General features: G+C 37.6%; 2 protein-coding genes across 22 annotated transcripts in view; one reads left to right on the top strand and one right to left on the bottom strand.

Annotated features, from left to right (window-relative positions):
- rad52 (RAD52 homolog, DNA repair protein) overlaps positions 1 to 1119 on the top strand; it is a 38322-nt gene extending 37203 nt beyond the window's left edge. For both annotated transcript variants that reach the window (XM_073059260.1, XM_073059259.1), the window contains exon 11: positions 235 to 1119. In XM_073059260.1, the coding sequence (XP_072915361.1) occupies positions 235 to 296 (62 nt within the window). In that variant the 3' untranslated portion in view covers positions 297 to 1119. The remainder of the gene's footprint in view (positions 1 to 234) is intronic.
- A 3973-nt stretch (positions 1120 to 5092) lies between these two features.
- The window catches only part of LOC140734771 (serine/threonine-protein kinase WNK1-like), a 153704-nt gene continuing 134473 nt past the window's right edge, over positions 5093 to 24323 (bottom strand). For 10 of the 20 annotated variants that reach the window (XM_073059239.1, XM_073059248.1, XM_073059244.1 and 7 more), the window contains 4 exons: positions 19803 to 19895; positions 15043 to 15084; positions 13717 to 13910; positions 5093 to 8614 (listed from right to left, as the gene is read on the bottom strand). In XM_073059239.1, coding sequence (XP_072915340.1) covers positions 8300 to 8614; positions 13717 to 13910; positions 15043 to 15084; positions 19803 to 19895 — 644 coding nt within the window. In that variant the 3' untranslated portion in view covers positions 5093 to 8299. Of the gene's footprint in view, positions 8615 to 13716; positions 13911 to 15042; positions 15085 to 19802; positions 19896 to 20876; positions 21011 to 21155; positions 23186 to 24323 lie in introns of those variants that run through there. The other 10 variants (XM_073059243.1, XM_073059256.1, XM_073059249.1 and 7 more) reach the window with 8 other exon arrangements.

The following is a 24323-nucleotide window of genomic DNA, read 5'->3' as shown; positions in this document are numbered from 1 at the left end:
ATTGAAATCATTTAGATCTTTGATCTTTCATCAATTCTAACTTCAGTTTCCACAGCTGACCATGCAGACAAAAATTGGCATAGTCCACTTTGACAATATTTTTTTGGTGTTCTTTCAGAGTTGTAATTTGAAGTACAACTCTGCTGTTAAGTAATTTTAGTAATCATCTGTCATTTATAATAGATTGAGTTCTGAAAGATTGATCTGAAAAACAACCCTTTTTTTTACTTCCAGTGGAATCTAGTCCTTGCCGAGAGGGGCAATTCATGAAGAAACGCAGGCTGGAACCTGCCTGAAGAATCAGTGTGGCAAACCATCATATAATTTCTACATAACTTTTTTTTTGTTATTTTTCTTTGTGAGATGTCCTTTGCCTTTATACAATGCAGCTTTTGGAGGAAGTGAGACATTTATGTTCTTCAAAATCTTTAATGAATCTTGCCCATCTGGTAATTTTATTTCAAAGTTACACCACATGTAATGCTGATGTCCTGGGAAGCTTTATGCTGCTGTTTATGAATTATGCAGCACCACAATGGTAGGTAATTTCTACAGCAAATTGCACTGAAGTAATAAGTTAGATTGTACTCTGAGGTGCAGGAACTCGTGTGGTTTTGTGCAGGAAAATACTGAGAAATAAAAAATGTATTTTCATCAGGATTAAAGCTAAGGGAATAATCTGTTTAGAAAAAGTTATCTGAAAAGCCTGCTGCAATTGCCTCATGAGTTTACCATAAGCTATTACATGGGTGGAGAAAATGGAGGGTAAATGTGATATTAATTTCTGATTGAGATATAATTTTGCATTGTTGATCTCATTTTTTGTTAATCATCCATATGTCCAGTAATTTTTATTGCTCTAGTCAGTAATAATTGTTGGTAAATGTTGGAGTGCTGCTGAATGAAACTGGAAAAAGTTTCATTTTTGACAGTTATTCAGAAATATTCTAACTACTATAACCAATAATTTTGTACCTTGGAGTCATGATTCCGAATGATATCCTTCTATTTTTCCATGGGCATCGTTTCACTTTTTAAAATGTTTTTATTATACATTAAATTTAGAACTTAATACTTGATCTTTCAAAATAAATTGAAATTTTTTTAGTATGTTTAAACTATTGATGAATTGAAATGTGTTGCTTTTACTGATTAATGGGATGGTTTATCTTTGCAATATCTTGTTTGGGTTATTGATAATATTCCCCATACTTAACTAAATTCAAAATGTAGAGACAATCCTGTATGTCAATTGAAGAAAATAAGCAATAATATTCTTTGTCTTGTCTGCATCCTTGGGCCACTTCAAAGCATTTTGCAATGTGAGAACTGTAAAGTCTTAGTAAATCATGCAATGACCACAACTTAGCCCACCATCATCCTTTGTGTCTACGTTAGGGGTTAGGATTAGATTGATCTTGGAGTAAGTTAAAAGGTCAGCACAACATCATGGGTCAAAGGGCTTATTGTGCTGTACTGTTCTATACTCTATCTTCCAAAAGGACAAGACTGGTAAACAAAACCTGTCCAGTAGATCTGCAAAATTTTATGAAACGATAGAATCAGAGCACTACAGCACAAACAGGCCCTTCAAACCATCCGGAATGTGCTAAGTTATTATTCTGCCTAGCCCCATTGACCCACACTTGGACTTAAGCCTGCCATATCGTGTTCATCCATGTACTTGCCTAAGCTTTCTTAAATATTGCAATCGAACCCACATCCACCATTTCCACTGGCAGCTCGTTCCACACACACAAATCTGAGTGAAGAGGTTGCCCTTAAACATTTCACCTTTCACCCTTAACCTATAACTTCTACTTCTCATCTCGCCCAACCTCAGAGGGAAAAGCCTGCTTGCATTTACCCAATCCATGCCTTCAATTTTGTCTATCTCTGTCAAACTTCCCCTTCTCCTGTGCTTTGGGGAAGAAAGTCCTAACCTTTTCAACCTTTTCCTATTACTGTACTGGGGTCCTCAAGTCTTGGAAACATCCTTATTTCTCTACACTCCTTCAATCTTACTGATATTTTTCCTGTAGGTGGCTGATAAGAATGGAAGACAGTACTCCAATTGTGCTTCACTAGCAACTTGTACAACTTCAACATCCCAACTTCCCAAATCCCTCTGTTCTACCACAAAACCTCAGTGCTCTGTTTACTATAAAAGTCCTATCCTGGTTATCCACCCAAAGTTCAATACTTCACACTTGTCTCTATTAAGTTCCATCTATTATTTTTCCAGCTGGTCCAGATCCCACTGCAAGTTTTAAGTTTCTTTGCTGTCCATTACACCCCCATAAATTTGTAGATCCAGTTTACCATAGAATCGTCAGGCAACCATCTACAACTCCTCTGTCTTCTCCTAAGTCAGTGTTAAATCCAAATATTTCATCCTGAATGCTTCAAGACCACAGTCTTCCATGTGGGATTTTCTCAAAGGCTATATTGAAGTCCATGTAGACAGCATCCACAGCCTTTCCTTCAATTTTCCTGGTACTCTTTGAAAACCTAAGATTGGTTGGACATGACATACCTTATGTTGACCATCCCTAATCAGGCCGTTATCTAAATACTTACAGTATACCTCCAGTCCCTTAGAATACCTTCCATTAATTTACCCACCACTGATACCAGGCTCACCAGGCTATAATTTCCTGTCTTATTCTTAGAGCCTTTCTTGAATGACAAACAATATTAGCTCAGCTGTGAATGATCCCAGGAAAGAAGAGGTTAATGTGTGAGGAGTGCTTGATCAGTCTGGGTCTGTATTTGCTGGAGTTAAGAATGAGGGACGATCTCACCAAAACCTACCAGATAGTGAAAGACTATCTGTTTTCGATATTGGGGGGGGGGGGGGTTGGGGTTGGTCCAGCACCAGAGGGCCAGCTTCAAAATAGGATCTCTCTTTAGGAGAGGAGAAATTTAGCCAAAAGGTGGAAAATCTGTGAAATTAATTGCCACGAACAGATGTGGAGGCCAAGTCATTTGATACATTTAAAGCAGAGGATGATAGGCTTTTAATTAGTTAGTGTATTGAAGCTTACAAGCAGAAGGCAGGAGAATAGGATTGAGGAAAAATATCAGCTATGATTGAATGGTGAAGCATATTTGATGGGCCAGGTAATTTTTCCTGATGAGTAATGCCACCCCTACCCATTTAATACTGCCCCACCTATCATATCTAAAGCAATGGAACCTCAATACATTGAGCTACCAAATCTGCTCCTCCAGGAATCAAGTCTCACTAATGGCTACAATATCATAATTCCAGGTGCTGATCTACTCTCCATCTCATCTGCCTTACCTGCAATACTCCTTGTATTGAAATAGACACAGAACATTAATCCCACCGTACTCAAGCTCTACTTACCTCTACTCTCCCCACAATCACTTCACTCAGTTCCCAGCTTCCTGCAACTCTAGTTTAAAGCCCACAGAACAGTACTAGCAAACCTTTTTGCAAGGATATTGGTCCCTCTCCAGTTCAGGGGCAAACAGTACTGTTTGTACAGCCTCCACCTTCGCTGGAAGAGCCCAATAATCCAAAAAAATCTATAGTCCTCCCTCCTTCATCTCCTTAGCCATTTGTTAAACTGTATTATCCATTTCCAGCTGTGCTAACATGTGGCATGTGTAGCAATCATGATCCTAGAGGTCTTGCCCTTTAATTTAGCACTTAACTGCCTGAACTCAACACCCTTCCTATTTATGTTACCGAGATGGACCTTAATCTCTGGCTGTTCACCCTTCTTTAAAATGCTAAGGACATTTGATGGAGCTGGACTACCAGGATTCTTTGACAAAATTGCAGGTTACTGCTAATGTAGTAAAACAATACTTTAACCCAGACCTCAAAGGGAATTTCAGATTTCTCCTGACCCACCAGTGTTTCTGATTGCAACCTTGCTCATATACCTAACCCACACACTGGACCTTTGGATCACATTATGAACTGAAGAGCAAGACATAAGAATTTATGAACTGGAAAAAATTTAGTTTTACAATACTGGCAGCTCCTACAATAGTCATTCAGGTAACAGAAATTTGTCCTTAAAGACATTCCAAAACCTCTACTGAAAATCTTCACAATTTAGGTTTCTTGTTGCATGTGGAGTTATTAGTCAAGGTGGGTGGGGGGTTGGGGTGATTTAGAAGCAGTAAGCTATAAAAATGTAAAATCAAAGTGTTTTAGAAAGTAGATGCTCTAATACAAATATTTTAAGAACTTCGTGGATTCTTGTGGTGCTGCCACAAGCAGTATCCATCAAGGACTCCCACCATCTAAGTCTATGCTCTCTTCTCACTGTTGCATTGGGGAAGAGGTCCAGGCACCACAGTAGCATTGCGGTTAGATGCTATTGCAGGTTGAGCAAAGTTCAGTTCTACCATGTTCTCCCTGTGACTGCGTGGGTTTTCTCCAGGTGCTTCAGTTCCCTCCACAGTCCAAAAACGTGTCAATTAGTAGGTTAATTGGTCATGTTGCTGGGTGGTGCAGCTCTTGGTTGAAAGGGCCTATTCCACGCTGTATCTCTAAATAAAATAAAGTCCCACACCAGTAGGTTTAGGAACAGTTATTACTCTTCAACCCTCAGGCTCTTGAAAGTAGCATGGATAACTTCACTCACCTCAACAATGAACTGATTCCACAAGCAATGGACTCCCTTTCAAGGACTCTACAACTCCTTCTCAGTAATATATATTATTTAGAGTTTGTCTTTTGCACATTGACAGTTTGTGTGCAGTTTTTCATTGATTCAATTGTATGTCTTTGTTCTACTGTGAATGCCTGCATGAAAATGAATCTTAGTATATTTTCACATATGTACTTTAATAATAAATTTACTTTTAACTTTGGATTAAGTAAATGAAAATCTGTGAACTGGTACTTTGTTGGACAGGACTTTTTGAAGAACAAGTTCGACCTACTGTATTGCATTAGAAACACCACCAAATATCAAGTAACACATTTGACCTCAATCTGTAGCTAAATCACAATGGTTCTTATCATCGATACTGGAACCCATCCCCCACATTAGCATACAACTACACTAACCAAAAAGATTTATTATTGTGAGGAAATATGCAAACATTGAGATTTTGATCATTTTTATTTGAATGATTTCAGTTAATAATCTACAAAGAAAGTAACAAATTTCAGCGCAAAGCGCAATCTTGCATGTAGCTCAACACCCTTATTTAGTGCAAACATACAATTCATGTTGCAAATTATCCCCACATTTTACAGTGTACAATGTTAAATAATGAAAGATCTCTTGGACAGACACTGAACTCCAGAGCAACAGAAGAGGTTCAAGACTGCAATTTGTTGCAATGAGAAGGGGTAGATGCAGTAGGGAGAAAGGTATTACAGAAAATAATTTAATGCACATCAGTAGCATTTATAATTGTACATTTTACTCCCCAATTGTTTTCCATATAAAAGGAAAATAAATAGGTCCAATTTTTGCACATTAAAAAGCCCAAAACAAGGAGATATGGGAGAAGAAATGGGCTCTGCACCCCAGTTTAAAATAAATGAACACCAGCTGCTTTTTACTTTAGATGTTGGATGATAATAATTCATAACTATAGAGCAACACAATAGAGAATATATTAATATGCATCCCAGTGCACAAGAATAGCATACATGTACTGAAATTCGTAACTCTGCCTGTCCTTAAAAAGGAACAAAAATCTGAAGTAACCAAAATCATGTTCTCAATAGCAGTCCCAGGATTATTTATTGCATATTCTACATCAACCTCCACTGGAGTTCTTTTGTTTGGGGGTGGAAGAATGGTGAAGTGATGGGCATAGAAGAAAGTTCACCACTTAGAAACTTGAGCCACCTCCTCAACCCCATGCAAATAGTATACATTTCAGAGATCTGGGGTACCCCCCCCCCCCCCCCAATGAGGTCAGGTAACTCATCTAAAAATGTTATTCTCAAATTAAAAGCGACGTAATTATGTGGACTTTTCACAGTTTATTGCAGTCTAAGGAATAATACTGATTGCAGTACTTGCCTTTATTTCCTTTGCTTGAAAGGAATCCACATACAGAATAAGAAATATCATTAAGCATAGGGTAGAAGTTACAAAAGCACCTGCTGAAACAATCCTCATACCAGTTCAAATTTTATTAAAAGGGAAGCAAAGACAGAGAAATAAAAGTTTTTATCATGCCTATCTGTCTAAAATAAAAGAAATGCCAACCCTCCCTTCCCCAAAGCAGGTGTACAGAATACCATTACACCTCCAACTAACAATAACATTACACTATAATTCTAAGCTTTTTGTATTAAAGTCTTGAAATAGACAAAAGTGTATTCTTCATAACAGGCTTTTTTTTTTACAAGGGAACTTTAATTTCAAAGCATGCTTTTCTTAGAGTTTGGGCGTTCCAAACAAGAGCTAATGGAATAATTTACTATAGTATGTCTACCTCTACAACTTCAATTTTTAAGCTTCCCAACTCTTCAATATTGTTTAAGGCTCACATGTCAGCAACAGTCTGCAACACGTGCTGCAGTAAAAAATGCTTCAGTTCCATGAATTGTCGTAACAGTTACAGCAGAACTAACCTTTCATTTATATTGAAAAAATATTTTAATAAATGGTGCAACCTTCCTCAATTTATTTGGAAAAAAAAACAAAATAAAGTGCTCACCTGCAGTTTGCAACAATTACAACTGCAGGGTTTTAACAGTTCTTTCATGAAGTCAGAAAACTGAAACTTAACTCTAAAACAACCTTGGCATCCAAATTTTGTATATTTGTCCTTTTATTTTTCATATCACTAAAAACTGCAACACAACTCCCTCAACCAGTTCTTCACAAGTCACATTTCTGTAAATAGCTGGTAAAACAAAATTAAATGTGTAGCTTCGATTGAAATGTGAAGAGGAAGGGTAAACATTCTCAGGGTCAGGTTAAAGGAAAAAAAAGTCCCACATTTTAAGGTAATTGTTCATACTGGAAACAAATCTGACTTTTGAATTTGGAAATTACTGTAAATTAGTGCACTCAGCCTAAATATATGATCTCTGCTGGATAGACGCTGGGTAATGCTAAATTTTATCTGGATATCAAGATTTACATTCCAGGAAAAACCAGAAGATAGTATTGAGAAAGACTTTCCTCAGTGATTAAAATTTTCCACGTCATTTTTCACATTTCCCATATATCCAGGGTTCATACAATTGTTTCTGTGTTGCTTCAAAAGTTATTTTAATGGTGACAGCCTCAAAATACAAAGTAAATTTTACGATGGTCATGTGTACAATAAATAGATGATCAATAAACTGCAATGAGGAATTACACTTAAAGATTAATGGTGGATTCTTTGCAGCACCTAATTTTCCTCCACCAATTTAAAAACAAAGGAAAATAAAACATGTTTTGGCATGTAGAGGGCTTGCTACTTTAAATATGTATCAGCATTATTCATACTGATAAAAAACTACTAAATAATATTTTGACTTGGTGACTTTAATAGAATCAAATGCAAATTAGTTTTTCAATGCATTTTTGGAAACAACAGCACTTGATGAAAATTCTGAAAAATGCAGACCCTTAAACTACACAAGAAAACAAACTACTTTAGCTTTAAGTGACTCCACGTTTTCAGTAATTAAAAGGCTATCACTGGGAGGGAAGGACAAGTATTAGAACACATTTAGGGGGAATGGATGGCATTTCAGTCACTGCCAGTGACAACAGCTCTGTTAAAGAACAAGTGTGACTATCCACATTTCCACAACTCCATCATCACTTGCTCTCTTCCTTTTTAATTTCTCTGTTTGGGGACACTAAGTGCTTTCCTGCAGACAAGTCAGAAGCACAATACAAGGCACTATGAATCCAGCAAGCATACTGGGAAAACAGGTATTCAAGTACATTTATACAATTTTACATTCACATTTATTTACCTAATACAATGAAGTAACAAAGGAAGTTAAAGTGTCTCTGATAAGTATGGATTATAGCTAGCTTTAGTTTTTTTATGCTTTTCTTTAAAACTTTAAACCCTCTAAATTCACTTTTACTACTGTTGTCCAACAACATTTATATCACAGTGTTTGAACATCAAAAACTGATGGGTAAATACATGTCCGCACAGAACGCTGTTTGAAACAGAACTAGTAAAATAGCTCTCAATGATGCTGTGTATATAAAAGCAGTGTCAGCCATTTGTATACTTTGAAGCTCTATGACCTATCCCTGGCAACATCAGCAGAGGCATTAAACCCTGAATTCCACTCAATCTATCGATCACACTTATCCAGAACTAGCATCTATGTTGTCCTAAGATTGGATCCAGTAGGATTGCTGACAGATTTCTGCAAAGTACCCAAGGGAAAGCTCTGTAGTGAAGTGCTACCAACTCCTTGAAACTGAAGACTAGCTGTTGGTGGTATAATCCCTGGTTGTTGTTGGGGAGGTGCTCCAGTCCACTGGGCACTATAGGGTGCTCCAGGATAACCATACTGGCAGATAGGTGTCTTGCTAAAAGGATTCAGTGAACCCACTGAAGCAGCAGAAGATCCTCCCACAGAGTTGGTCATGGAGATACAAAGTTGACCTGGTGCTGAATACTTCCTTGGCATTGTCTGTAAAATTTTATAAACAAACAGCATTAATAAAACAGCTAGATATACCATGATTAATGCTTAATCCAGAATAATTCAGATTCAGAGCAAGAAGGCTGCGGGTAAATGGCTAAGGATTTCCAGAGCAAAGGCAGTTTTACTACTCGGGGTAAAAGAGAGGCAAGACTGCACAGGCGCGTGACATCAGCCAGTAGAGGTTTAAAAAGAAGACCGCCATATCCAGCGGGCAGTGGAGTGAGAGGAAGTAGAGTGATGGGGCTTTGGTGGTAACGGGCCGAGGCGAGGTAAGTTTAACTGTGTTAATTGCAGAAAGGAAGTAGTGTGTGAGGCCAGTTTTCTGTGCTCGGTGTCAGATGTGGGAAGTCCTGAAGTCTCCCAGCCTCCCGGATGGCCATATCTGCACCCGGTGTGTCGAGCTGCAGCTCCTAAGGGACCATGTTAGGGAACAGGAGATGCAGCACGATAACCTTTGCTTGCTCAGGGAGAGCGAGGAGGTGACATAAAGGAGTTACAGGCAGGTGGTCACACTGGGTCCACGGGAGACAGACAAGTGGGTCATAGTCAGAAGGTGAAGACTCAGGTACTATAGAGTACCCTTGTGGCTGCACCCTTTCACAATAAATACTTTTCTTTGAGTACTGTTGGGGGGGACAGCCTACCTGGGGGAAGCGGCAGTGACCGTGCCTCTGGCACAGAGTCTGGCCTTGTGGCTCAGAAGGGTAGAGAAAGGAAGAGGAAGGCAGTAGTGATAGAAGACTCTATAGTTAGGGGGTCAGACAGGCGATTCTGTGGATGCAGGAAAGAAACTCGGATGGTAGTTTGCCTCCCAGCTGCCAGGGTCCGGGATGTTTCAGATTGCATCCAAGGTATCCTGCAGTGGGAGGGAGAACAGCCAGAGGTCATGGTACATATTTAGTACCAATGTCATAGGTAGCACAAGGGAAGAGGTCCTGAAAAAAGACTACAGGGAATTAGGAAGAAAGTTGAGAAGCAGGACCACAAAGTTAGTAATCTCAGGATTACTGCCCGTGCTATGCAACAGTGAGTATAGGAATAGAATGAAGTAGAGGATAAATGCGTGGCTGAGGGATTGGAGCAGGGGTCAGATATTCAGATTTCTAAATCATTGGGACCTCTTTTGGGGCAGGCGTGACCTGTACAAAAAGGATGGGTTGCACTTGAATTTTGGGGGACCAATATCCTGGTGGGGAGGTTTGCTAAGGCTACTGGGGAAGAGGAGGTTGGCTCACCAATGGAGAAAGCTTGTAGATAGTGCGAGAGGGAAGATAGGCAGGAGATAGAGAAAGGACACGCTCAGACCGAAGGTTTGAGATGTGTCTATTTTAATGCAAGGAGTATTTTGAACAAAGCGGATGAGCTTAGAGTGTGGATCAGTACTTGGAGATATGATGTGGTGGCCATTACAGAGACTTGCATGGCTCAGGGACAGGAATGATTACTTCAAGTGCTGTGTTTTAGGTGTTTCAGAGAGGGAGGCAAAAGAGGTGGGGGCATGGCACTGTTGATCAGAGATAGCGTCACGGCTGTAGAAAAGGTGGACCCCAAGGAGGGATTGTCTACGGAGTCTCTGTGGGTGGAGGTTAGGAACAGGAAGGGGTCAATAATTTTAATGGCTGCTTTTTATAGGCCACCTAATAGTAACAGGGATATATCAAGGAGCAGATAGGGAAACAGATCCTGGAAAGGTGTAGTAATAAGAGTCGGCGTGATGGGAGATTTTAACTTCCCAAATATCAATTGGCATCTCCCTAAAGCAAGGGGTTTAAATGGGGTGGAGTTTGTTAGAGTGTTCAGGAAGGTTTCTTGACACAATATGTAGATAAGCCTACAAGAGGAGAGGCTGTACTTGATTTGGTATTGGGAAATGAAGCTGGTCAGGTGTCAGACCTCTCAGTGGGAGAGCATTTTGGAGATAGTGATCATAATTCTATCTTCTTTACAATAGCTTTGGAGAGAGATAGGAACAGACAAGTTAGAAAAGCATTTAATTGGAGTAAGGGGAATTATGAGGCTATCAAGCAGGAAATTGCAAGCTTAAATTGTAAACAGATGTTCTCAGGGAAAAGTAAGAAGAAATGTGGCAAATGTTCAGGAGATATTTGTGTGGAGTTCTGCATAGGTATGTTTCAATGAGACAGGGAAGTTATGCTAGGGTACAGGAAGAAAAGAAAAGCTTATAGAAGGTTCAGAGAGCTAGGTAATGACAGAGATCTATAAGATTATAGGGCTAACAGGAGGGAGCTTAAGAAGGAAATTAGGAGAGCCAGAAGGGGCCATGAGAAGGCCTTAGCAGGCAGGATTAAGGAAAAACCTAAGGCATTCTACAAGTACATGAAGAGCAAGAGGAAAAGACTTGAAAGAATAGGACCTATCAAGTGTGACAGTGGGAAAGTGTATGGAATTGGAGGAAATAGCAGAGGTACTTAATGAATACTTTACTTCAGTCTTCACTATGGAAAAGGATCTTGGTGATTGTAGTGATGACTTGCAACAGACTGAAAAGCTTGAGCATGTAGATATTAAGAAAGAGGATGTGCTAGAGCTTTTGAAAAGCATCAAGTTGGATAAGTTGCCAGGACTGAATGAGATGTCCCCCAGGCTACTGTGGGAGGCGAGGGAGGAGATTGCTGAGCCTCTTGCGATGATCTTTGCATCATCAATGGGGACTGGAGAGGTTCCAGAGGATTGGAGGGTTGCAGATGTTGTTCCTTTATTCAAGAAAGGGAGTAGAGATAACACAGGAAATTATAGACCAGTGAGTCTTACTTCTGTGGTTGATAAGTTGATGGAGAAGATCCTGGGAGGCAGGATTTATGAACATTTGGAGGGGTATAATATGATTAGGAGTAGTCAGCATGGCCTTGTCAAGGCCAGGTCCTGCCTTACGAGCCTGATTGAATTTTTTGAGGATGTGACTAAACACATTGATGAAGGAAGAACAGTAGATGTAATGTATATGGATTTCAGCAAGGCATTTGATAAGGTATCCCATGCAAGGCTTATTGAGAAAGTAAGGAGGCATGAGATCCAAGGGGACGTTGCTTTGTGGATCCAGAACTGGCTTGCCCACAGAAAGCAAAGAATAGTTGTAAACGGGTCATATTCTGCATGGAGGTCGGTCACCAGTGGTGTGCCTCAGGGATCTGTTCTGGGACCCCTACTCTTCATGATTTTTATAAATGATCTGGATGAGTAAGAGGAGGGATGGGTTAACAAGTCTGCTGATGACACAAAGGTTGCAGGTGTTGTGGATAGTGTGAAGGGCTGTCAGAGGTTACAACGGGACATTGATAGGATGCAAAACTGGGCTGAGAAGTGGCAGATGGAGTTCAACCCAGGTAAGTGTGAAGTGGTTCATTTTGGTAGGTCAAATATGATGGTAGAATATAGTATTAACTCTTGGCAGTGTGGAGAATCAGAGGGATCTTGGGGTCCAAGTCCATAGGATGCTCAAAGCAGCTGAGCAGGTTGACATGTGGTTAAAAAGGCGTACGGTGTATTGGCCTTCATCAATCGTGGAATACAATTTAGGAGCCGAGAAGTAATGTTGCAGCTATATAGGACCCTGGTCAGACCCCACTTGGGATACTGTGCTCAGTTCTGGTCGCCTCACTACAGGAAGGATGTGGAAGCCATAAAAAGGGTGCATAGGAGATTTACAAGGATGTTGCCTGGATTTGGGAGCATGCCTTATGAGAATAGGTTGAGTGAACTCGGCCTTTTCTCCTTGGAGCAAAGGAGAATGAGAGGTGACCTGATAGAGGTGTATAAGATGATGAGAGGCACTGATCATGTGGATAGTCAGAGGCTTTTTCCCAGGACTGAAACACACAGGTTTAAGGTGCTGGGGTGTAGGTACTGACATGTCGGGTAAGTTTTTTTACTCAGAAAGTGGGGAGTACGTGAATGGCTGCTGGCAATGGTGGCGGAGGCAGATACGCTATGGTCTTTCAAGAGACTTTTGGATCGGTACATGGAGCTTAGAAAAATAGAGGGCTATGGGTAAGCCTAGTAATTTCTAAGGTTTGGACCTGTTCGGCACAACTTTGTGGGCCGAAGGGCCTGTATTGTGCTGTATGTTTTCTATGTTTCTATATTTCTATAATTATGATAAAAGGCTTTAACTGTTGGTTCAAAGCATATAAATTCAAAAATGCTTCTAAGTTAGAAATGTCTTGAGATGTCAATAAAATTCTGCAGTATGGCACTGGATCTACAAAAAAAAACTTACGGACGGACGGATAAATAATATATATCAATCATGTGGTAGACATACTGAACACCCAAAAGCACTTCATAATATCAATTAACATTCCCACTTCAAGGTGCGCCATGTAAAATAAATGTAACAATTATTACTCCAGATTCCAGAATGTGCAGTCATTGTCTCCATGGGGGGGAAAAAAACTGAACTCATAAGTTATCTCGATGTCATCTGCAGGATTATTTTCTCCAAATATATTTATCTTCAAATGCAGTTAATTGGCTTTGCTGGGTCAATGATCGACTGATGGTCATTAAAATAATTTCCAGTTGTACACCCCTATGTGATCTATGCACCCCAAGTGTAATATACACACCTAAATGATCCAATGTTTTCCATGCAGATATTTCAGGTAGTTAACTAGGAAGCCACTAGTCAGAAGTACTCAGAATGTTAACAGGACAGAAGAACAGAAATGTTCCATTAATCCTTCTTCAATGAAGGAACAGAGAGGTTCACCTCACTACCAATCATTGAGGACAATTCAGAAATACTAACTGTAGCTGTAACAACAATAACCCATGAATGTGCTTTAAGCACAAAGGTAATGTTAATAGCATATCCAAGGCTCACATAAACAATTCAGAAAGTTTTCAGACAGACTATAAGACCTTGGAGCAGAATTAAATCATTCAGCCCATCAATTCTGATCCGCCATTCAATCATTGTTAATTTATTATCTCCTTCAACTCCATTTTCATGCCTTCTCCCAATACCTTTGAAATCCTTACTAATCAAGAATCTATCAACGTCCGCTTTAATAGTAAGCATGTAACCCTGAATAGCAGTCACAGCAGAACAGCAAACTCTTACTTACTTCAGAGTAATGATGGCCTGGTTGACCCTGCTGCTTGATGCCACGCTTGTTCTGTGAAAGGTTCATAGCATCGCGAGCCCAATTGTCTACCAGTTTATGCAAATCATCTGTGAAGGTGCCTTTTCTAGTCGTCATTGCTGGTTGTTGCTGGGCCATTTGCCCAACCCCACTTACTGCATTTGTGCTAGTTGTCCCTGGGAAAATACAAAGATGATCAAATTCATTACAAATATGATCTGAGTTTCTCAGATCAAAGTAACTTTCTGTTATGTTGATACTTGAAGATAACTTTGTTTCATGACAACTAATACTTGCTTACGATACCCAAAAAAAATTTAAAATGATCATTTTTGTGATATATAATAAAGATGAATCCTTATTTTCTTGTCATTACTTAACAAAGGTTAATGGGCTTTTAAGTAATTCTGGTCTTCTCTTCATAAAACAATGCAATTTAAGTGTTTTTGCTGAATTATATCAACTGAAAGGACTCAACAAGTTTTATTAATATCATCTGAAGGTCATTCATCAATGGATCGAGACTGTTGTGCAAAGGGACCCTGAACAAAGCTCTAGTTTGCCAGTAATTCTTACATTTATATCATGCATTGCACTTCAAACAGATGGTATGACCCATGTTTGTGTTATGAAATAATTGCACCATTAGTTTTATTAGTTAAGTCATTTAATAAAATCTTCATGCAATGTTCCCTTACAATTAACAGGTGGCTCAAAGATGTGTTAAAGCCAAGTCGCATCTGAACATGCAATGCATTCAGACAACAAAGCACTAAACCCATCCACATTCAAAATTTAACCAGTCATTAGCACATGCAAGACCAAAGCTGCCTTTACACTTGACTTCAGCATCACAAGTTCTATCGTCTCTTGATAATTGGTCAGTTACATTCAATGTTAGCAATGGATGAATGCTTTTGGGTTGACGGGTGGGGATAAACATTGCTGGTTTTCATACGTACTATTTAAACTCTGGTCTATTATGAAGGATCCCTTTCATATAAATGGTTTGGGAGAATTGTAATTCCATTCAATTTTAATAATTTACTAGTCCATAGAATTAGGTCTATAATAAATTTTGAAGTAAACATGTTTTGGTCAATGCAACCATTAGGCCAACCAAAAAAAACTTCATTGTATAAAAGTACACAAATATGATTCATACCACCCCCCAGTACACTTAAAATAGGCTGTAGAAATGTTTTAAAAAGTAAGTCATATAAGCTGAACTGCTAAAGTCAGATGTAAGGATTATGATACAAAATTGTCGCATGCTTTGCAAGTAAAACATGAGAAAAGGATAATTACTACACAGTTGGTTGCATGGGCAGACTTTTTTCACCATCTTCCCTAAAGAACAAAGAAAAGTGCTTGGAGAAGAGAAACATACAAAATAGGAAAAGTACATCAATATCAGTTGAATTGATTAGTGTGACCTCATATGGGATTCTGTTGTAGTAAAACCAAAGAGGAAGCAAATGGTCATCATTTAGCGCATTTGTGCAAAATCCAGGAAGTGGCGGTCTCATTAAACAGTAATTTTTAGTACAAATGAAGTATACTTCTTTGAACCTGTTATAAAATTTTAATCAGGCATGCAATCTTTCACTACTTGGTAATTACAAATTTAGAGCAGTAGACAAAGCCAAATATATTATTCAACTATAAAACCACCTTTGCCTCCATCTTCCAGTTTTTCAAAACAAGTTATACATTGTTTTCCTATTTATAGTTATTCTATTATCTGCACTTTTACAGCACAACTGCTTTGCAGCACCACACAATGGCCGAGATGTATATATCAGAAGAGCCTTTCTTTAACCTCTCGATCACTGCTTCAGTGTTGTAACAAACCAGCAAACTGGTAAATAATAGACAAACTGGCCTCGTGACATGGTTAAGATGGAATTTATTCAGATGGATAATCAAGCGCATGTAAACCTTTAATAGGGCCTCGTTTTGCCTTGATGTGCTACATATAATTCAGGTTAAGCAATTTTAACATCAGCCAGAATCAGAATCTGTATACAGAATAATACTGCATTTCGGAAACTGATATTGCTGTTTAAAGGAGTGATCTTGCTAAATTATCAAGTCCAACTAACCCAGTTCTCTATTCACAACTAACTGTGGTGGGGCCAAGACAGAGAACCAAGAGGATTAAGGGTTTTGAATGATCAAGATTGTTTTCAGGATGGATAACAAGAGTAGTTTAGCAACTGGGGTACCTTCATAGCAGATTCTAAAAGAATATTTCTATAGTTAATGTAAAATTTATTTTTGTTTTAAGGTAAAAAAAAAATTGGGGAGCACAGAAGTGCAGCTGTAGAGCTTCTGCCTCAGTGCCAAAGATCCAATTTCAATTCTGATCTTAGGTGCTGTCTGCATGGATTTTGCACATCCTTCCTCTGCAGTATGAGCTTCTTCTGGATATACTTGTTCTCTCACATAACCCAAAGATGTGTGGACTGGTGGGTTAATTGGCCACTGTAAATTGCCATTAGTGTGTAGGTGAGTAGTGTAATCCAAGCAGAGCAGATAAGAATGTAGCAAGTATATAAGAAAATAAGTGGGATTAATGTAGGATAAATCCAAATCAGTGGGTGATGGTTCATGTGGACCTACTGTATCTTTCTACAACTAAGACTATCAATTCACAGCTTACCATTTTAGTAAATCAGGATGGAAACAATCGTTTGCTGTGCCATACAACACTTCAGCTAAGTAAAATTTAAGATATACTGTATATTTTGAATTTCTTATCAATGGAATTTGAGAATAATCAATAAAAAGGATGAATCAAAAAAATCTGCAGTGTTGTAAAATAAATTTGCCTGTTTCCATATATTTTAAGGAAAAAGGTAAAGATTGTCTTCTATGCACCATTTACAAACATTTAAAATCCAGGTTAGTATTCCCTCTTTAAGCTTCAATAACCAGAATGCTTGTTTGTAATATGAAGTTACTTACACAGAGCTGCTAGATAGTGGAAAAGGTCAGAAAATTGAGACCAAGACAGTCAGAAAGCTGTAATCAAACAACTTCCATGAGATGTAAACTCGTAGGAAGCCATGCTGCTTTTCTTGAACATTTAAACTGACATGCACTAGGATTAGCAGAGATAAAAGTCCACTGGACCAGCATCCATACCAGCCTGTGGGATTCAAAGTGTTTTGGCAAATCAGGAAAATGACTAGAGCATTCCACCACACACCAAGTCATGTAGTAAAGTCAATTCTCATCTAATGTACATGTTATCCATTTTTAATTATGTAAAAATATTAACTTAATTAGCTTATACTGAAACAAATGGCACAGCATAATTTCAGTTCCAAGTATTAATTATTGCATCTTGAGCAATGAATTAAGATGATGCAAATGATTCCATAGGGCTTTGCTGAAGAATTTGCATTAAAAACATCTAAATCTGCCTTTCAGATTAGCCAGAGAACTCAAAACTATTGCAATTTAATCTCCATCTTCTTTTCTCCCCACCAACCCACCCACCCTGCCATCCTTATCTCCCTCACCACCAGCCTGTTTCACTGCTGCAATATATACATAACTTATACACAGTGGCCATGCAAAATTTGAGTAAACCCAATTATAAACATGAACAAATGTAAAGATTAAGTAGAGAAGATGGAGAGCTGAAGCAAAGCCTTTCAGAATTATGACCAGCTATGGGCTCATTCCAAATGTGATCCATGGAAAATTGCTGGATTTTTTTTTATATAAAGCCTATCCTCTTCCTTGTCTTTTCATTAACTGAGCAGTACAAAAATGTATCAAACCACTTGAAAATTTAGCTTGATATTGCAGCAGAACGCAGTATAGTGTGGTGATAGAGGCAGGGAGAATAGACCAAATTCAAAACTAGTGAGAGTTCTTCTGACAAAAGGTTTGGCGAAACCACATGTAAAAGGACACAAGCTTTATTATTGAATAATTATAGGTATCATGATATTTTATTACATGTAAGCTATTCCATATTTAAATAACTGAGATGAGAGAAAGGAAAATATTCATAGTTTTACACCACTGTTCCTGAAATCAGAACCATGGCATAAAGTATCTAGTATCAGAACTAAAATATTTTTAAGCAAATTGACCACTGGCAGATGGAATGCCCAAACACATATGTTTATTATAAACACATTAAAAGATTGCATTGGAATTAGAATAAAAATGCATATTTTAATTAGTAAATTCAGATTTTGTTAATTTTAAAACAGAAAACCTGGCATGAATAAAGGACAAGGGGGCTTTTTCTACTGATGCAGCCATGTTTTGAGTCACCAACAGCAAAAAAAAAAGCAAAATGATCAGAAAAAATATTGAAATAAATGTTGCCATGCAATGCATGGAAATTTTAAAACATTGCTAGCCTTTCCTATTAAAAGTTTCAGGACAGGAATTGGAACAGTGACCTATCAATGCTGAAAGGTTACCTACTACTGTCACAGAAAGATTCAGACCCTATGAGGAAACGTGAAAACTACAACTATGTAGGCTTACTTAAAAGTTTATAATGGTAGGGGGAAGTGTTCTTTTATATATATACACACACACATTAAGATCACAGGCTTCAAATGGAAATACTTCCCTCACCACCCCCAATGAACTTTTTCAGTTTTATTTTAAACAAGAAGTCTGAGTTTCCCTAGTGTTAATGTCAATGTAATGAGTTGGTGTTGTTGATAAACCCTAATCACCAAAGGTGTTTTAATAATTGTAACAAGTAGATGGTGTGTGATTAAAATACAACCTTAAGACAAACTACATAAATTATAACCTATTTAAAAGGCCACACAGGGACTTGAAAATGGTCAAAGAATTTGTTTCAGCTAAAATACTCCCAACATTCAATATGCTATAATTTTTTGGGTGGATAGAAGTAATATATAGCACTCCATAGTAAAGTACCTTTAAACTTTGGACAGAATATTCAACAAGTTATGATGGATATTCAAATTACAATTCCACCAAAAAAAGGCAATTTTGGCTACTTAATGATTATTTTTATGAAAAAAGCATTATTATGAAAAGGGAACAGAATATATTTCCAACAAAATATACATTCTCAAATAAGGTGTTTTGAATCTGCTCTCTTCATTCTGATTGTTTATCTTCATAGCTGGAGATCCCAACAATACTTTTTATTGTCTATCTAACCTAGGACTGTGAAAATGGCATTGTGCCAGTAGACTGAATATCCAGTCACAGGCAGCCATAATGAAAGCTATGCTTCTGTTGTACAACTCAGCAGTCAAAGGTTAATACACTGCCAAGAAACAAACTGAAAGCTAGAGATACACAGGTGCTTGGGAAGGCACAGTAAATAGTAACTACATGGCTGCTAGTTGTGGATTGAATGCGGCAGAACACAGCAGTTGCACCCAGGGACATACCGCCTTGGTATAGCAGTATGTGCAAAATTAAGTATCAGGTGGGCTTGGAGAGAGCAGTGAGAAGGTAGTGACAAAGAATGGGATGGGATTGGGTGTAAGGTGTATGGGAGCAGAGGAGGGTGGAAAACAGATTTGAACAAAAGAAAAGAATTATATTGGGGCTTTGGTCACAAGGCAAGAATTTCTTCATTTTTGTGCCAAGCCGATTTTGCACAAATAATTCAAAACCAAAGTTGTACTTCTCAAATGGGTATAAATATACTATAAAATAAAACTTTCTGCAGTCCTTACAATTCTACTGAATCCTCTAAATAGGCAAAAATATACTGTTTAGATTTAAAATCTTATATTCTTAAATGAACTCGTGTCTGTTTAATGGCACACAAATGCACACACACAATCATGACTAGTTGTTGGCAACCATTTATGTCAGGATGACTCATATAATTTGCTTCTTTTTCCAATTCATTTCCAGAAATTAGTTAATTCACGATAATTTTGGTTTTTAATTTATTACGCTGCCCTATGAGAAAACTTCGAATAGGTGACTAAAATTCAGAAAGCATAGTGAACAGAGTAGGCATTGACAGCAGCAAAGCTTCATGTACGGGAAAGAGAAAGAAAAGGCAGATGAGAAAGAATAAAATTGTTACACACAAAGAGCCAGACAGGGCGTACTCAGAAACCTTGTCCTTCTGCCGCCAAGTTTAAATGTTACTTGTTCTGATGCACAGTGAAACGCTGCTGAGCCTGTGACAGAGTAACAGAAAAGGAGGAAAACAGACAACTATAATCAGCATATTAGTTTTATAAGCATTGAGGGAGTATGTCACATTGAAAACACAATCTTTTTCATTCTAAAGCTTTTAAATTCTACTTTGTAGTCAGACCCAGGCTACCTAGAGAGCTGCTCAGATAATTACACATGTAATTTTGCACCCCACCCCCCACGCTCAAGGAAATTGCATTTCTAATCACAGGAATTTATCATCTCCAATAACATGCATCATTCGTGCTTCAGTTCCTTATTATTAAAACAAGAAAATGTGGTTTAATTTGATTCTTTCCCAACAACTATTTTCACCATATAATGGTTAGTCAAAGGCTTAGCTTAAACTGGGAGCTCACAAGCTAAAGAAAATAAATTTTTCTAATGTTTTTAAACTGGATAGCACAACTTCCTCATGCATGTTAGATATTAATCATCTTCAAGAGTCTTACTTGCACATAATATTCATTATTTGTATCTAAATGTTTCCAAGTTTCTGCTATTGCCTGAAATGTATACAAGCAGCTGCCCAACCATTACCATCTAGTGCTTACCTTCAGAAAAATACCTACAACCTACAATGGCAGTTCAGATTACATAACCCACAAGAATTTTGAATATGTAAAATGATGAAGTACTAAGACCAGCTTTGAATAGAAAAACTGCATTGGTCAATCATTCACAAGACCTGTGGGCAATTATTTCAATCTTCATTGTTATAAATAATCGTCATTGAAAATACAATACAGATGACCCATGTGTTATAACTATTTAGGAAATTTGCTTTTACAAATCTCTGCTCCCAAAAAAAAGTGCAACAAGGAATAGTATTCATTCTCACAGAATTTGTGGAATAATTATTCCCCCCCCCCCCCACAACTCTCATTTCATGAAACATGTACAGATAAACAAGCTTTACACAATAGAAAATAACATTATGACTATTTTCTAGGAACACATACCCCTGTCATGTGAAGGGATCACCTGTGGAGGGCAAGACTGCGAATGAAACTAATTTAGTTGGTAACATACAACCACCAGTTTTTAACTAACATTTGAGTGGCATTGACTGAGCTCCACTTGTCACACATCTGGCCTGCGTAAAGAGGAAATATTGAAATAAAATCCTGCTGTAGAAATCAAATACATGGAGACAGAATTGAATCTCAGAACTCAAAGAAATTAAGAGTATGCCAAAATACATTCATTTTTGATCCAAAAATAGAAATAACACTTCCTGGCAATGTATAAAACAGCATTTCTTTGGAGTAAAGGGAAAGTTAGCTGTCAATTTTGCTCCATCTTAGATACAAAGTTGTACATCCATTTATATACATACTGAAATAGAGGAACACTTGTAAAGACTGCAGTTCTAACTGAACAAAATATTAGTCAAAATAGTTCTGTTGAACTTCACAGCACAAAACCAATTCATAAAAACAGGAATTGAAAATTGGCAACCTCCCACTATTCCATCTCCTCGCCCAATTCATGACAAGTTTTGTATGCAGATGTTATAGATTTAAGATTATACATGTATAGCCTTTCAGACTGCTGTTTTTGAATGTTGAACAATTTATCTAAAATGCGTTCAGTACCTGCTTGAGGGCACCAGCATCAATTACTTTAGCCTGAACAGTTCATTTTAAAAAGAGCTGATTTATTGTGCCCCATTCTTATTTTGGGACAGATGCAATAAGCACTATATCTAAAGTTAATACTGATTTCAGATAAACAAATTCAAAGGAAAACTAAATGTACATATAGTGAAGCAAAAGTAATTATTTTATGTTTTTTTGATTTTAATAATATATTTAATTTTGTACCAGAGGACCAACAAGCGTTTCCAACTTCGTCAGCAAAAGGCCCAATTTTGTTACAGCTCTTCATTTTTTGAAATAACTCAAAGTAGAAAAATGTAATCTCCGCCAAAACTATCTACTGGAAAATTATTTTAAATACTCTCTGCAGTATAAAAGTTGTGCTCTAAAGCTACAGGAGGATGAAAACATTGTATAATTTAATTACAACTAGAAAGTCAGCCAACAAATATGACACAAATAAAAAGAGCTAGTTTGTTAAATATAGAACTTCCATCATTCGTTCCTCCATTGTAATAAAAATGGTGTGTTATCAATACACTTTTATTCCCAACTTTTACACCTGTGTTAATTTTCTTACTGATATAGAGCACAGTGATAATAATTCACTTGAGATTAAGATCAACAAACAAAAATGAAAGACAAGGCCTCTAAGTCTCATTCTCAATTTAATGCGTAATAAATACTCTGGCTATTCACCTTTGAAATTTCAGATGAAAGAAAAGCAGCATTTCGCCATAAATAATTCTAACACCAGATGTTCTGATGGAGTTAAATCATGTACTATTACACAGCTACTGTAGATAGTAGCACTTTGACTCTCAAGACATCAAAATTGGGATTCAGATCATAAAATTCTGCCATTCTATTGCTGAAAGCTTTAGGATTTGTTATGAGCTGTGCAATGTCTTAATTCTTCTATACTGCTGACATTAACAAGTTCAGCTGCTAGGTTATTTTGTTTTGATTAGTATCTTCTAGCAATTGCATTATTTAGAATCAGTATTAGAATGGTAAAATCTTAGAGCATAGAAAGAAGCCAGTTATTCCTATGTATATGCCAGGTCTTTGAAAGAGCTATGCGATTAGTCCCGTTCTACCTATCCTTGCAAATAGCTCTGCAAATTTCTTCAAATATATATATATAAAACACCATTTTGAAAGTCATTAATAAACTTGGTTCCATGGCCATTTTATACCACAATGTAAAAGAAATAATATTCTACTAGTCTTCAGATATGATCTTAAATTTGTAACTTACCTTGCTACCTACAGTCTGAACCCCACCCTGCAACCCAATTACTACCAAAGTAATAAGACTTCTAGAATTTTGGACACCTCCATTTGCTTGATTCATCAGCACAGTCTGTGATAGATGACTCAGCATATCAGTCCTCTTTTCATTTCTCTGCTTGGAGAGTAATTCTATTTTCTGCAATGTGAAAATGTATTCTAATTCCCTTATGGGCCCAATTGACTGAAATATCAAATTCAAAAGTTGGGCACTTTTTGCAACGGAGTGTCACAGAATTCCTTGCTTCTTCATGCTCAGCAAGATGTTTCCTCCTGTACAGGTTCAAAATCCAATTTTCTTCCTCCTTTGCACTAGTCTTCCATCCCTGAAACTATATGCCAATTATGAACATCCTTCACATTTTGCAAATGTCATTCTGTAAAAAGGTCAAAAGAGAAAATTGATCTGTATTTCACTAAAATTTACTTGCCCTCTGTCATGGTCACTTGATGACTGATTCCCAATATGCCAAATTCATGATATCCTACTTCAACTCACATTTTAACTAGAAACTTCCAAGTTACCATAAAACAATATTGAAGATCTTACATTCTGGCTTTCCAGTGTAACAATTATTTAGCATACTTTGTGTCATAAAATCATAACATAACACTTACTAAGTTTGAATTCACTTTGCCCATAATCTATCTAGAATGCATTCCATACATTCCCAAAGGAGTGATGAAAGTGATCGATTTTTTTTAAATCCAAGGAGGAATGCAATTCAATAAGTGCATTGCTAAGACTCAAAAGTAAAGGAAGCCTCATCGGAATAGAACTCTTACACACTCATACAACTCCCTCTCAGACTTAGTTATAGAACCAGAGTCAGAATTGTAAGCATAGAAACTGGCCTATCAACTCATGCCCATGACATAAATTTTGCTCATCGCCACTGATTCCACTTGCCCTCATTAGGACTATCAAATCCTCTGCCTTTTATTTTTATGTACCTTTGTTAAAGAATCATAAACGTAGTAATTGTATTTGATTCCACCATGACCTTTGGCAGAGCATTCCAGACATGAACAAATCTGTATAAAATTATCTTCCCCCTCGTCTCATCCACCCATAGATCCCCTTTAAAACTCCATCCTCATCTTAAATCTACGCTCTTTTGTTTTTGACACCTTGCTATGGAAAAAAAATTAACCCCAAGTACGTCACTTATAAACATATTTTGACAAGTCGCCCCTCAGCCTCCTTCACTGCAGGATAAACAAGTCCAGGCTATCCAAGCTATCCCTATACTAAAGTGTTCCAATCCAAGTACATGTTGATGAATTTATCCTGCAGTCTCTCCAGTACATTCACATCTTTCCTAGAGTGTTGTGACCAAAATTGCGCACTAGAATCAGAGTGCAGCTTAACGATGTTCCCAGCTCTTATATTCTGTGTCCCAATCTGTGGAGCATGACATACACCTTCATCATCCCATCAATCCGTGTTGCCACTTTCAAGGAACTATAGATATTGACTCCAAAGTCGCTTTGCTCATCAACATTTCCTTAGTT

Source organism: Hemitrygon akajei, chromosome 10 (assembly GCF_048418815.1).
Source record: "Hemitrygon akajei chromosome 10, sHemAka1.3, whole genome shotgun sequence".
Taxonomy (NCBI): domain Eukaryota; kingdom Metazoa; phylum Chordata; class Chondrichthyes; order Myliobatiformes; family Dasyatidae; genus Hemitrygon; species Hemitrygon akajei.
Note: the sequence above shows the minus strand (reverse complement) of the source record. Positions and strands in the feature narration are given on the sequence as shown.